At 36.0% G+C, this 12,787-nt stretch overlaps 2 protein-coding genes across 4 annotated transcripts; both read right to left on the reverse strand.

The window, feature by feature from the left end:
• Positions 1-538: 538 nt before the first annotated feature.
• Positions 539-7,572, reverse strand: EXPA17 (expansin A17). Of its 3 annotated transcripts, none has more exons than XM_088512152.1 (3): positions 7,566-7,572; positions 1,027-1,348; positions 539-848 (listed from the first exon to the last, which is right to left on the reverse strand). In XM_088512152.1, the coding sequence occupies exons 1-3, from the start codon at positions 7,570-7,572 to the stop codon at positions 539-541; spliced, it is 639 nt and encodes a 212-aa protein (XP_088368278.1). The 3 variants fall into 3 exon arrangements, with proteins under 3 accessions (XP_088368278.1, XP_059439832.2, XP_088368279.1); XM_059583849.2 differs by lacking the exon at positions 7,566-7,572 and adding an exon at positions 1,525-1,663; XM_088512153.1 differs by lacking the exon at positions 7,566-7,572 and adding an exon at positions 1,462-1,561.
• LOC132172364 (knotted 1-binding protein) lies at positions 3,962-6,508 on the reverse strand. Its single transcript, XM_088512154.1, has 6 exons — positions 6,414-6,508; positions 5,771-5,838; positions 5,531-5,670; positions 5,217-5,288; positions 4,990-5,127; positions 3,962-4,200 (listed from the first exon to the last, which is right to left on the reverse strand). The coding sequence occupies exons 2-5, from the start codon at positions 5,816-5,818 to the stop codon at positions 4,992-4,994; spliced, it is 396 nt and encodes a 131-aa protein (XP_088368280.1). The 5' UTR covers positions 5,819-5,838; positions 6,414-6,508; the 3' UTR covers positions 3,962-4,200; positions 4,990-4,991.
• Positions 7,573-12,787: the final 5,215 nt, after the last annotated feature.

The following is a 12,787-nucleotide window of genomic DNA, read 5'->3' on the forward strand; positions in this document are numbered from 1 at the left end:
TTCTCAAGTCAAAACATTGTGCTTGTGGCTGTGGGTGTCTTTGTGATCTTTTCTGCTTTTCGACATGGGTTTCTGGTGCGGGAGTGAGAGACAAAATCTAACCTCTCCGGAAAGCCATCGTTTATGATGGATCATCTGTTCCCACTAATTAACACAGTAATTCCAGGGTTGATTTCAAGATGGACTTTACAGGGCTTTTTTTTTTTTCTTTTCAGATATGGACTTCACTGTTTAGAAGATGCTGATTGTCTTGCCTTTAAATCCAATCTTAATGCAAATATCAGTTTTTTTGTTGATTCTTCTTTACCGGTTGACAAAGTATAAAAATAACATCTTCAGATTTATGTATATGACCGTATTATATATAGTCCACTGAGCTTACATATTTTGCCTAACTTGTTGGGCTGAGCCACAACCCGAAAATAATACAGAAAATTAATGCTAAAAATCATAAAGGTTGATTGACACTATCACGTCAACAAGGTAGAATAGTGAACACAAAAACTGCAAAACACAATGAATATTTTGTATGAATGATTTAGAATTGAACATTGCTTTTAAAGGACTGGCCAAACTTCCAATTAGAAGGCGCTGTGTTAAGAGCTGTGCGGATTTGTCCGTTACTGCTTTGGACTCTAAAAGACAAGCTCTGGCCATTGAGATAACTTAGGCTCTGCCAGTTGGCACCCCAATTTCTTGACATGGTTTCCCATTGATTGGATTTAGATCCTTTGATCCAAACATTAGAGATATCTCCAGCTCCCCCTACGTTGGATATGAGCACTAGTTCGAAGTAATCTTTCCCGTTGATGGTAAATCTAATGCCTCCGCTTCTCTTGCATCCAACTCTGGTGAATTAAATTTATGTCATACAATAAATACACATGGCATATATATATATATAGTTTCTCATTTGTGGCATTTTAGTAGAAAGACCAAAAGGCATGCTTATAGGAAATTAAGATAAACAAATTAAGTTGACATAGAAAGACCAACCAGATAAGAATGATAAGCAAAGTTGCATACCTCCTATAGAGAACAGGTACAATCCCAGCCTTGTATATGGCAATTGTCTCAAATGCAGGTTGAGACATGTCAAAGTGTGGTCGAGGAGGATTGCACCAACCGCCATTGTCACTAGGGAGATCATAGTTTGGAGGACAAAAGTTTGTAGCCGTAATTGTAATAAAAGTACCCTTGAGGCACCATTGGGGCACCTGGGTCGAGTCACAGACTATCTGATAGCACCCACCACATGACTTGCCATCGTTGAACAAAGCTGTGCTAAGAGCTGCAGTTTTTATTCCATAACCGTCGGTGTTGAGGTTTCCATAACCACAGGCGCCCCCTAATTAATACATAAAGAAAACAAAAACAAAAACAAACAAAAAAAGCAACTCCTCTTAATTAATTACCGACCATATATATATCCAGGCATGTTGTGGAAGCAATTTGTAGTACTGTTGCTAATTAATATAAGCTCCAATAAGGGAAAAAAAAAAAGGTAGTAAGAAAAGTACTTACCCATCGTTCCTGAAGCATCACTTCCGCCATAAAATGTTGCATGGGCTTGTAGCCAAACAGCCAATGCTACTCTAAATTTTGTGGTGAATATCCACATAAACATTAATATAAAACTAGCGGATGCATGGAGCCGTTCCATTCTCTCTCTCTCTCTCTCTCTCTCTCTCTCTCTCAAATAAGCTAGCTCCTGCTTCATTTGATGGTCGAGTCCCCTGGGTATTTATAATGGCTAGGAGATATGTGATAAGAAGGAAATAGTAAGCAGTGGAATGATTGCAAATGCGTTGACTGAGACGTTGGTGTAGAGGGAGTTCAGGTACATGCATGCAGCCCTCTTCAATTCACACCAGATATGTAATAATATATGCAAACCCGATGGCGATGGCAACAGATCGAATATTATCAACTTCTTTTAATTGTATAGTACCGGGAGTCTTTCGTAATTAGAGATGCAATAGAATTAATTAACTAATTAATACAGTTGAGGATTATCCGTGGTACGTCAATTGTACCGTTTACCTGCAAATTGCATATTTGCAGACATACCATGTATTTAACTAATACATATATTTAATTATTTCTTGCTGTTTCTGGTTACATGCATGCTTGTACTTCAAGCTTCAATTCGGTGATTTAAAATTCTGTACTTAACTAGCGCTTCATATGAAATAGAAAGAATAGAAGAATGGACTACTGAAAATCAAAGTCAATTGAACCAAACCAAAAAAAAAAGTCAGAATTTGTATGATTATTATTATTATTATTATTATTGCAGATTTGCAGTAACATGCAATTGCTAATGCACATGCAACTGCCGTGACTTCTTTATCAAGAAATTACATTTTAAATAAAGGAGAAAAAAATAAAAAATTGCGTCTATATATATATATATATATATATATATATAGTGTAAACATAATTTCTTCGGCATGTGTTGAGTGGCATATATTAAGCCATGTCTTGGGGGACTTCCACCGGTATGGCACATGGGTGATGCCATCCCTGATGATCTCCCTGGCACGATACTCATGGGGCACGGGGGAATAAAGATTTGTCTTTATTCCTTACAAGTATGAAGTAACAATGATGCCGAAATATTCAAAAGATCATTTTCTACGTATCTTGATTGTGGTGACTATCTCTGTGGTAGTTGAATTGCTTAAGTACTGTTTGGTCCGTAAAAGTGCGGTAATAACTACTTGGGTTATACTAAAGAAACAATACTGATTTATTTGACAAACGGAAAAGGTAGTCACATATGTTATAATCTTGAAAATATCAGGCCTTAATAACAAAAGGAAAAAAGAAAAAAGAAAAAAGTAACAAGTAGCTGATATTTTTCAGTAGATCTTAATCATATGCAACTTTTAAGTACTATAGTAAGTACAGGTGGCAGTAGTCTAATGATATTTCTCATTTTGGAAGTTCAACCCATATGGGTGCTTGGTTTGTGAGAATAAGGGTCATGATAAGTGAATGTCCAAATATTAAATTAGTATTTCACTCATAGAAATACACTATAGCCAAAGATGAAATGTGTTAAATTACTAGTTATCCTAAAAGCTTAAGTTGATAGAAATAAATAAATTTAATCATTTAATCATTACTTTAACACTCCCCCTCACGTGTCTCCAAGGGGTAACTCAATCAGCTGAAGACCACACCTCATAAAACGGAGGTCATTAGTTCGAATCTCCCTCCCCCCTTTTTGTGCGGATATGTCAAAAAAAAAAAAAAAAAAAAAAACTCCCCTTCACGTGTTTCACGTGTAGGCTCAAACTCCCTTTTAATAAGTAAGACCTAACATTTAAAATATTTAATTTAAATTAGAGGTGATTTGACAGAGTCAAAATTTAATCCGATGACCTTTGACTCTGATACCATATTAAATTACCAATTATCCTAAAAGTTAAACTTTTGTTTAAATTTATCTCTTTCTATCAGCTTAAACTTTTGAGATAACTGGTAATTTAACAAAAGGCATTGATCATATTTTCCTCTTCAGCTTCTTAGAATCTAATTCACATGGAAGGAACAATGTAGGTTGGCAGATGAAGGGGATGGGTCATGGGTATGTCTATCTGTGATTGACTGGCGATCAATGAAAAAAGAGGTATTAATAAAGCAGCAAGGGGTACTTCTTGCTTGGTATGCCATGTTTTAGGCCTTAGGGAATTTTTTTGAGATCTCAGTATAATCATCACCAACCAAGAGCTCCCACAGTGGCAACTGACATATCCAGAGGAATTGGAGAGTTTTAAGAAAATAGACAGCTAGAGATGGGATATTGCGGGCATACCATGGCAGATGGAGCCTCAATTAACTGACTGAAGCAAACCATCTTTCAGATTATGAGAAATGTATGCAAAAAGAAAAATCTAAAACCATGAGAGGTAGAAGATCAGCTTAGAGTAGATCGCATGCATACCATCTAAACTTAAATCTTTGTCACAACTTGTTGCATCACAGTCGACCAGCACCGCTTTTGTATTTACATGAAGTTAAGAAACTTTCAAATTCTCCTCTTTTCTTTAACTACTCCGTATACTAAAGAAATTCTTACAATATTAATCAGGCAGCAAATTGTTCAAACCAAAGTGCTAAAAGAAGTATCTTCTAGCTTGATTTCATCCAACGGAGTGAACGTCCTTGCTCCTTGACAGAGTACAGGAAAACCTGCTCAAAAGTACCTAAGCATCAGTTTCTCCACAATGTACAATGTCAAAATGATCTGTCAGATATTGGTTTGGATTATTCATACATTTAAGGGGGGAGATGCATATAAACCAAGCCACTCTAGACTCAAGTGAAGCTCAAATTTAACTGGTCTAGTTGCGTAAACTTGAGGAATCCAAATTCAAGCCCCTTTTTAAACTGAATTGCAAAATGAGGTGGGTTCATTCAACCCGTAGCTTGGCATGGCTTGTGAACATTAATGAACTTAACTTGTTCCTTAAACCTAAAGTACTCAATGTACAAGTACTATTTACTTACCGGACCACATCGTCTTACTTCTATAAATCTACTCACTGGTATTATGACTACTTGGATCATCCGTACATCCTTAAAAACAAGTTTCCTATTTTAAGTCATCTATGAAAAGAGAAAAATAGCTTCAAGCTCCTTACAAATGTGATGAAAACGACTTGAAATTTCAATGAGCCAAGATGTTCACGAGCTGCTCTTCTGCCAACTAAGCCAAGTTGAAGTTGATTTGAGCTCAAACACTAGTGAAGTCCTACTCAGACATTATGATAAATACCTGGCTAAGCATACCTCTGTTTGGTCTATTCACAGCCCCAAGATTGGGATATACTTTTGATTGAGAAATTTATCAATATAAAATAATTGCAGCTCAAATCAACAGGCCTACTTCCAAGTGAGAAATTTGTCGATACAACAGAAAGGATATGTCCAATATACGTTGCAAGCTTGTTAAAGTGGAATGAACATATTGGAAATTACCTTCAAGAGTCGATGTGAGCATTCTCTAGTAAGTATTGAGCATTGCGCAGGACAGCATCGGCCTCCTCATTCGAGGTATCAAGCAACCGCAGTTCTTTAATCTCGTCCTGCCATTTCTCAATTTGTTCCTTATGTATCCTGCAGGCAGAAAATTTAGAGTACATAATAATAATAATAATAAAGCTCAGGTTTAATGGGTTAAATTCTATTCTGTTTTGTAAACTCACATAATCACCCGCTCCTCAAATGCGTTAGTCAGTTCCTTAAAGATTGTCTTCCCTGATTCCAGCAGCTCAGACACTTGCATGAGTAGATGACAATGCATAAAGAGCTTAAGAAGAAGACTGTCACCATTTAAATTATGTTTGAGCTTTCAGTTGAGCATGGTATCATCTCAAACTTGCGATGTTCATGGGCGTTCCCAATAACTATTTCGGATAGAAGACTTGCACAAAACGAACAAAAATCTAGGTTCACATACAAAATGCAGTTAATAAGATCAGATCATCCAGCTACATAAGGTATAGTATTGAACATAGCTACCAGCTGGGTGAAGCGTTCAATCTTTTCAAGAATGTGACTGATATTAAGTTCCATCTCCGAAGATCCAGCAATGTCAGTATGAAATTCTTCCTTTTCTACAATCTCTGCAACTGCTACATCTCCTTCATTCTCTTCCATCTAATGAGTACGAAAATTCAGAAGCAAGATAGATTTTTTTTCTAGCTAAATCTTCATATAGGCTTTGGAAGGGCAAAGGATAATTTACACACGGACATACAGCTGGTTTCATGCGTTTCCTCGTAACTTCAGTTCCTGGGCTTTCCATTTGTGCAATTTAGGTTAAGGCTGCAGAGGCCGGGGCAGGAAATATTAATGTCATTATTTGCAACATAAACGTCAGAGAGCTTGGGGAATGAAGATGGTAGCTGGATTTACGCTTAACTATATAGATATGCATAACATTATGATATGCGATATTTCCCTTGTATAATAAATATGTCAATAGTTGTGATTTTAATCAATTTGCTTTTCAGATTGATAAACAATGTATGACATTAGCATATAGCCACAATCTAACCAGGAAAGGCAATGTAATTAGGTTATACAGCACTTAACAATGTGATTTGAAGAAAATACATTCTTGCTATTAAAGAAAAGATTTATTACAGATAGCAGAACATAGTGGATGAACCGCTATCCAATTTACACGAAGTACAGAGCGCTATTCATTTTTCTGGATGATTGATTTGCAGATTAGATGCATGTTTTAACTAAGCAAACAATAATAAAAACTACCTAATTAATTTGACGACGAAGAAGAAGAATGAGTAATCGATCAACAATAATACGCACGGATTGTTTTGTCAAATCAAAATGAATCAACAGAAACAGCAAACTAAATAAGCAAAAGTACTGATTACCTATGGTGCGCAGCGATTAATCTGATAGGCGCTTCGCTATAAAGACAGCACGGAAAGAGCGAGAGAGAAAGAGAGTTCAATTTATTTATTTTTTTCCTGAGCTGAGAAACTTCGATTTAAAATATATATATATATAGTTTTCCCAATTTTTTTGGGGAATTTTGAAATGCGCGCTAATCTTATGGGAACACCAACACAAAATAAATACTAAACAAATAAATTTAAGTCAAAAACAGTTGGGCTCCTGTTGTACGGAGGAATGTTCAAAGCCCAACAGGAACTGGAATTTTGAGCCCAAGATTGCTGTAGGCTATTTTTTAAGAGCACATCAATGGTGTTCCTTACAATTATTTATTATACTCATTTTAGATGAAGTGATATGGTGTGTTTTAAATAATTTTTTTTTTTTTAAGTGGCTGATATGCGAAAACACTTAAAAGTTAAAACACATCAAATCAACAAATATGAAATGCGTATAAAAAATAGCATTGTTCTTTAAGAGTATATTTCTCATGTTACGAGTCTTGCTGAGTCAGAATGACAGTAAAAAGCTTGATGTGAAGGACCATGATAATGATGAATGTTTATATTGTGGTCCTGGCTCAAGAAGCGGACATTTTTAACCTTATTTTCTTTTTAGGGATTTATTTTCTTTTGATGATAGTGTACCAAGTCCTACTATGCCCATAAGGCTCTTCTACCCCAAGATCCCCTGAACCCAAATACAGTTAGGGTTCTTTGCTACTGAAGTGCCCACGAGGCTTGTCTGCTAAAGGGATTGGGATCCTCAGCAATAGATGGGGAATTGCCCATCAATTTTTTTTTTTTTTTTTAAAAAAAAATCTTGGCCATTGAATCTCATCTAAGGGTCTAGGATCTGCCACGTGTCCCACTAATTAAAAAATAATAAAATATTATTTAAATTTTAAAAAGAAAATATAAAACAAAATAATGAAAAAACAAAAAAAATAGTAAAAATATATGGGGTGGCCAAAGCCACCCCCTAGAGCCATGGGGGTGGTTTGGCCACCCCCAAGGTCAAACCCAAAAAAATTTGATTTTTGAAATTTTTGAATTTGGACGAACCACCCCCTAGGGCCATGGGGTGGCTTCGCCCATTCCCAACCGGCCATTGGGGGTGGCCGAAGCCACCCCCCATGGCCCTAGGGCCAAAGCCAAAAAAAATTGATTTTTGAAATTTTTGGGTTTGGCCCTTGTGGTGGGCCCTAGGGGGTGGTTTGGCCACCACAAGGGCCAAACCCAAATAAAAAAAAAAAAAAAAAAAATTGAAATTTTTGGGTTTGGCCCTTGGTGGTAGTTGAACCACCCCCTATAAAACCGGCCCTTGGGAGTGGCTTTCCCCATGTCTCAAGTAGGGTGGTCGGCCACCCCCTTCGGGTCACCCCATATGGCAAAAAACCACCCCATATATTTTTATTTTTTATATTTTCTTTTTAAAATTTAAATAATATTTTATTATTTTTTAATTAATGAGACACGTGACAGATTTTAGATCATTGGATGAGATTCAATGGCCAAGATTTTAAAAAAATTTGATGGGCAATTCCCCAGCTATTGCTGGGATTCCAATCCCTGCTGCAGAGCTTGTCTGCTAAGGGCTCAATGGCCTACAAGAATAGACTAGGACTAATGGGCTAAGAAGAGGCTCATGAATCAGGCCTAAGATCAGTCCTATTCTAGAACTAAGATATACTTGGGCCTCGATGAGACACCACAGTTGATTCCCGATCTCATCAGGTCAGGTAACGACTTTCTCACATCAAAAACCTCCCTCGATATATGCTCACATCTTTAACTGCATGGTCTCAACAACATTTGATTCCCTCAACAATATTCAAGTGGGAGACTCCCAAAAGGGTAAAGATATTCACCACGCCTGGCGTGCATCAACAGTGATGCACGCCAGGCACAAAATTTTTTTTTTTTTTTTATTTTTATTATTTTAATTTTTTTGAAAAAAAAAAAAAAAAAAAATTTGTGCCTGGCGTGCTTCACTGTTGAAGCACGCCAGGCGTGCTCCCAATCACGACTCCTCCCAAAATCTAGCAAGGAGAGGCGGGAATGATTATCCTATATAAAGAGGGGGACCCTCTTTTAGGTATGCATTCATACACGGTTTTTTTTTTTTCTTCCTATTCAATAATGAGAAGATGACTACAAGGAATCGAATAACCATAAATGGGTGGCACCCCAAGACCAAAATTCAAACGATGAAGGCAATACAGACACAGAAACAAATGGTAGGCAATGGATCCATTAATGATCCCAAATGAACCATAAACAATCTAGGCATTTTCAAGGGCCATACAAGGTGGTAACATATGGCAAGAGGGCACAGGCAACAATCACCATGAAATGATTGTTGAGAGGAAGGTACTGCCGATGACCGAACAGACTCTGTTGATGAACAAAGAGCAAAAGTCTCCTTTAGTAGATCTAATCACATAAGAACTAGGAGACATAAACCCAAAACAAAAGGCAACAACATCAGAAAAACAAAGGAAAATACACAAAACATTAAAAAATAAAAACACAGCAGGAAATACATAGAAATAAAGCTAAAACATGAAATACTAACGACAACAAAAACCCTTTGGATCTAGAAGGCAAGGGGAAGGGCAGGACACGTGATGGTACGTGAAAGACACGCGCTAACGCTTGAGGGTCACGCACCGGCGTGTGAAGACTAGGGGTGCAAAGGCGGTTACGGTTAGCGGTTAGTGGCAATAACCGCTAACCGTAACCGCCTTAGCGGTTAGTTGATTTTACTAACCGCAACCGCTAACCGCCTAGCGGTTAACGGTTAGCGGTTAACCGCCGGTTAGCGGTTAGCGAAATAGATAACCGCCCGCTAACCGCTTTTTTAAAATTAGGCTTTTTTTTTTGCTTTCTTTAGGGCTTTTTGGGCTTTTTTTTTCTTCTATTTTTAATATATTCTTGGGCCCAATTGCTATAAAAAGAGCCCATATTGAAAAATCAAAAATATTTGACACAAAATTTACATTTACTTGTACTTTAAAAAAATTTCCTTAAATATTAAATCATAACCGGTTAATTATTTAAATTCTTATCATATTTACTTATAATCTTTTTTCTTTGAATTGAACTTAATATATAATAGTAAATGGTAATGTTCAAACTCATAAATCCTAAATTCCTAAAGTATCTAATAATGCTTTAATTAAATTGTAGACTTGTAGTTATAAGTAATATATTGTTTAATTCAATTGAATCAATTGTGATTATCATTGTACATGAATCATATGATTAACTTGTAGACTTATGACTTATGAGTTATGTCATATTATATATGTATTATTTATTGTTATATAATCATATGATTTAATAATCAAATCATCATGTGATATAATCATATCAATTATAGTGATAATATATAAATTACTAAAATTATAATGATAATACATTAATACTTAAATTGTGTTTATAAGTAACACATTGGTCATTGTTTAATTCAATGTTAATTACTTAATTTGATATTATACAAATCATATCATCATTGTACATTAGTAATATGATTCACTTGAAGTCTTGAATAAAGTATTTGAATTGTCATTGAATCATATGATTAAGTATTGATATTATACATTTATATTATTCATATACATATGTAGACTTATATAGACTTATAACATATATAGACTTATAAGTTTATAACATATATTGGAAATAAGTCTCTAGATATTTAATTGTTGTATTAGTATGAATTGGTATACTTATGAGTTATGTCATATTATATATGTATAATTTATTATTATATAATCAAATGATTTAATGATCAATTTCATATGATATAATCATATAAATTATAGTGATAATATATTAATACTCAAATTGTGATTTAATTATTTTTTAAAAAAATTGTGATTTAATGATCAAGTGATTATGTTATATCTATAAATATTTTTATAATTATAATTATAAAAATATATTATATAAAAAGGCGGTTAACGGTTAGCGGTTACGGTTAGTAGACCCAATAACCGCTAACCGCTAACCGCTAGGCGGTTATAGCGGTTAGACGGTTAGCGGTTAATGCGGTTAGACGGTTATGCGGTTAGACGGTTGACGGTTATAGCGGTTAGCGGTTAGCGGGCGGTTTTTAACCGCCCGCCTTTGCACCCCTAGTGAAGACCACACGTCGGCTAGTGGGAGTTCAATGATGGCGCGGAGGTGGGCGACAGGATGCGGAACGGCAAAGGAAGGTAGTGATGAGTCGCGTCTATGGATAGAGCCGATGTAAAAAGATAGATATGGTTTAGTGAAAACCAAATTTATAAAAAGTGCTAGAGCCAGTTTCATGGGGGAGAAAGGGATGTGCGGTTTGGTGGTGGAGTGGCTGGGAGGCTATTATGGACAAGAAGGAGACATCGTGGATCTGCTATAGAAGGAGAGAAAAGGACAGAAAGGAAAAATAGAGAGGAAGAAAACCAAGAGAGTTGGGAAAAGAGAAGGGGGGAAGGGAGAGGGATGGAAAGTTGCTCTCTCTAGAAAAATGAATAAGCGGTTTTTACACACCCTTATTTTGTCAATTTGCATTTGATCCTACTCATTCTAACTTAATCATCAGAGGTAGTTCCTGTCGAACCTTTGATGACCCTCTCTAACTATTTGTAACATGAGTAATAAAGCTCTTCATTAGAGAATGAAATTAGGCCAACTTTGAGTTTGATATTTAACATTTTTTTAAAAAAAAAAAGGACATACGTTTTTTATTTTAACAATTAAAGATATGAGTTTTGGTCAAGTGATTAATAGGTCCATTCGTTATATTATATTATTCATCCAATTTAAGTATTTTTTCTTGTAAGTTCAATAAGAATTTCCCATGGCAATTAAAAGTTATGTTACCATATCACATATGCACTCTTAAAAAACACAGAAGAAGAATATATAAGCAAAAAAAAAACTAATTAGAGGGACGGTGGAGGTGGGGTCCACCGGCCTCTGAGGGTGGACCTCCACCCTTTCAACTCTGCAGAGTGAGGTTGGGGGTGGAGCCACTCCGGTGACATCATTTTAATATATATGGCAAATTTTTATTAGACTTGTATGGAAAAATGTAACTGGAATTTTTTCTGCGTCAAAATTAATTTGGATATTTTACTGTTTAAAATTAAGAGCTAAGTTCTTATGTGTCACAAGTCCAAAACCCAAGGTCTTTTGGAACAATTTTCCTATTTTAAATCTCATTTTTAAGGAATGGGTGAGAGATATAGACACAGATGTTAAGTCCATTAATATTAATCATTTGTTGGAAATAGGGGTCAAGGGATTTTACTGGGAAACAAAACCAGAAAGGAAGGAGTACAATCCTAGTAATAAACTTGTTGGGAACGACTTCATTTCGAACAATTAGTTACTCGAAGTTGATTTTATCACAATTCATCTCTACCCTGGGCACTCATAATCTTTCTAAACTTTGATGGGGGCAAAATAGAAGTATGCCCGCCTTCATTTTATGTAGAAAAAGGGATAAAATGAAAGAGAGAAGCTCTTCATTTGTAAATTTGAATTTCAATCTAGAAAGAGAGAAGCTCTCCCCTCTCTCTAAGTAGAGCCACCTTCCGCATTTGTGAGGCCTTTGTCCATTGGTTATGCGACTGTTAAGGGGAGGAAGGATGGTTTCCTTTCCCCTCCCTTGGTTTTTTTTTTTTTTTTTTTACCCACAAACGTGTCTACCCTCTCTCCAATGCCGTCATCCGCTCCTCCACCTAAATCTATCTTCCTTCGTCAGTTCTGCCCTCCAATGCGCTAGTCTACAGTGTTCTCCAACCTTGAAGCTTCCCACCACCGCCCTCCACGCTCCATTCTACCCACAACGTGTAAGCGCGTGGATTCAACGCGCTGGTCAGTGTGCTTCAATTGCTTCAAAGATGTTACTGTTTGTTGGGTTTTTTTTTTTGTTTAATGTTTTTTGTTTTGTATTACTTTTTTTATTTTTTTGTTTTTGTTTTTGTTTTTGTTGTTTGTTTGTTTTTTTTTTTTTTTTTTGTGTTTGTGTTTATTTTATGTTGTGTTTTTCGGGATTTGTGGGTTTTAGTCTTCCTGTGCCATTGTGGTTTGATCTTGTAGCGGAGACTTGTGCTATCTCTTCATTGGCTCCTGTTTTAGATTTTGATAATGCATTTTCCCACTTCAACTTTCTTTCGGTAGTTGTAGTTTCCTAGAGAGGGTTCAAATAGATTTGAGGGACTTCTTAACGTTTATGCACATTTTAAAAGGGCTAAGAAACCTTTTGAGGTTTGTTCATCTTTTAAGAGGGTTGAGTGACCTCTTGATGTTTGTGCCATTATCAACTTTATGCAGCTCTTCAGAAAATCAAATCACTTGTG

Source organism: Corylus avellana, chromosome 1, assembly GCF_965113065.1.
Source record: "Corylus avellana chromosome 1, dhCorAvel1.hap1.2, whole genome shotgun sequence".
NCBI classification, from domain to species: domain Eukaryota; kingdom Viridiplantae; phylum Streptophyta; class Magnoliopsida; order Fagales; family Betulaceae; genus Corylus; species Corylus avellana.

Bases quoted from the DNA above. Each gene is read 5' to 3' on its own strand.
- EXPA17 (XM_059583849.2), bottom strand. From the start codon at position 1,663: ATGGAACGGCTCCATGCATCCGCTAGTTTTATATTAATGTTTATGTGG. The intron at 1,349-1,524 runs GTAAGTACTTTT...TGTATTAATTAG, and splicing joins TGATGCTTCAGGAACGATGG to GGGGCGCCTGTGGTTATGGA. The intron at 849-1,026 runs GTATGCAACTTT...TTAATTCACCAG, and splicing joins GTACCTGTTCTCTATAGGAG to AGTTGGATGCAAGAGAAGCG.
- LOC132172364 (XM_088512154.1), bottom strand. From the start codon at position 5,818: ATGGAAAGCCCAGGAACTGAAGTTACGAGGAAACGCATGAAACCAGCT. The intron at 5,671-5,770 runs GTATGTCCGTGT...CGTACTCATTAG, and splicing joins GGAAACGCATGAAACCAGCT to ATGGAAGAGAATGAAGGAGA. The intron at 5,128-5,216 runs GTGAGTTTACAA...TTCTGCCTGCAG, and splicing joins TTTGAGGAGCGGGTGATTAT to GATACATAAGGAACAAATTG.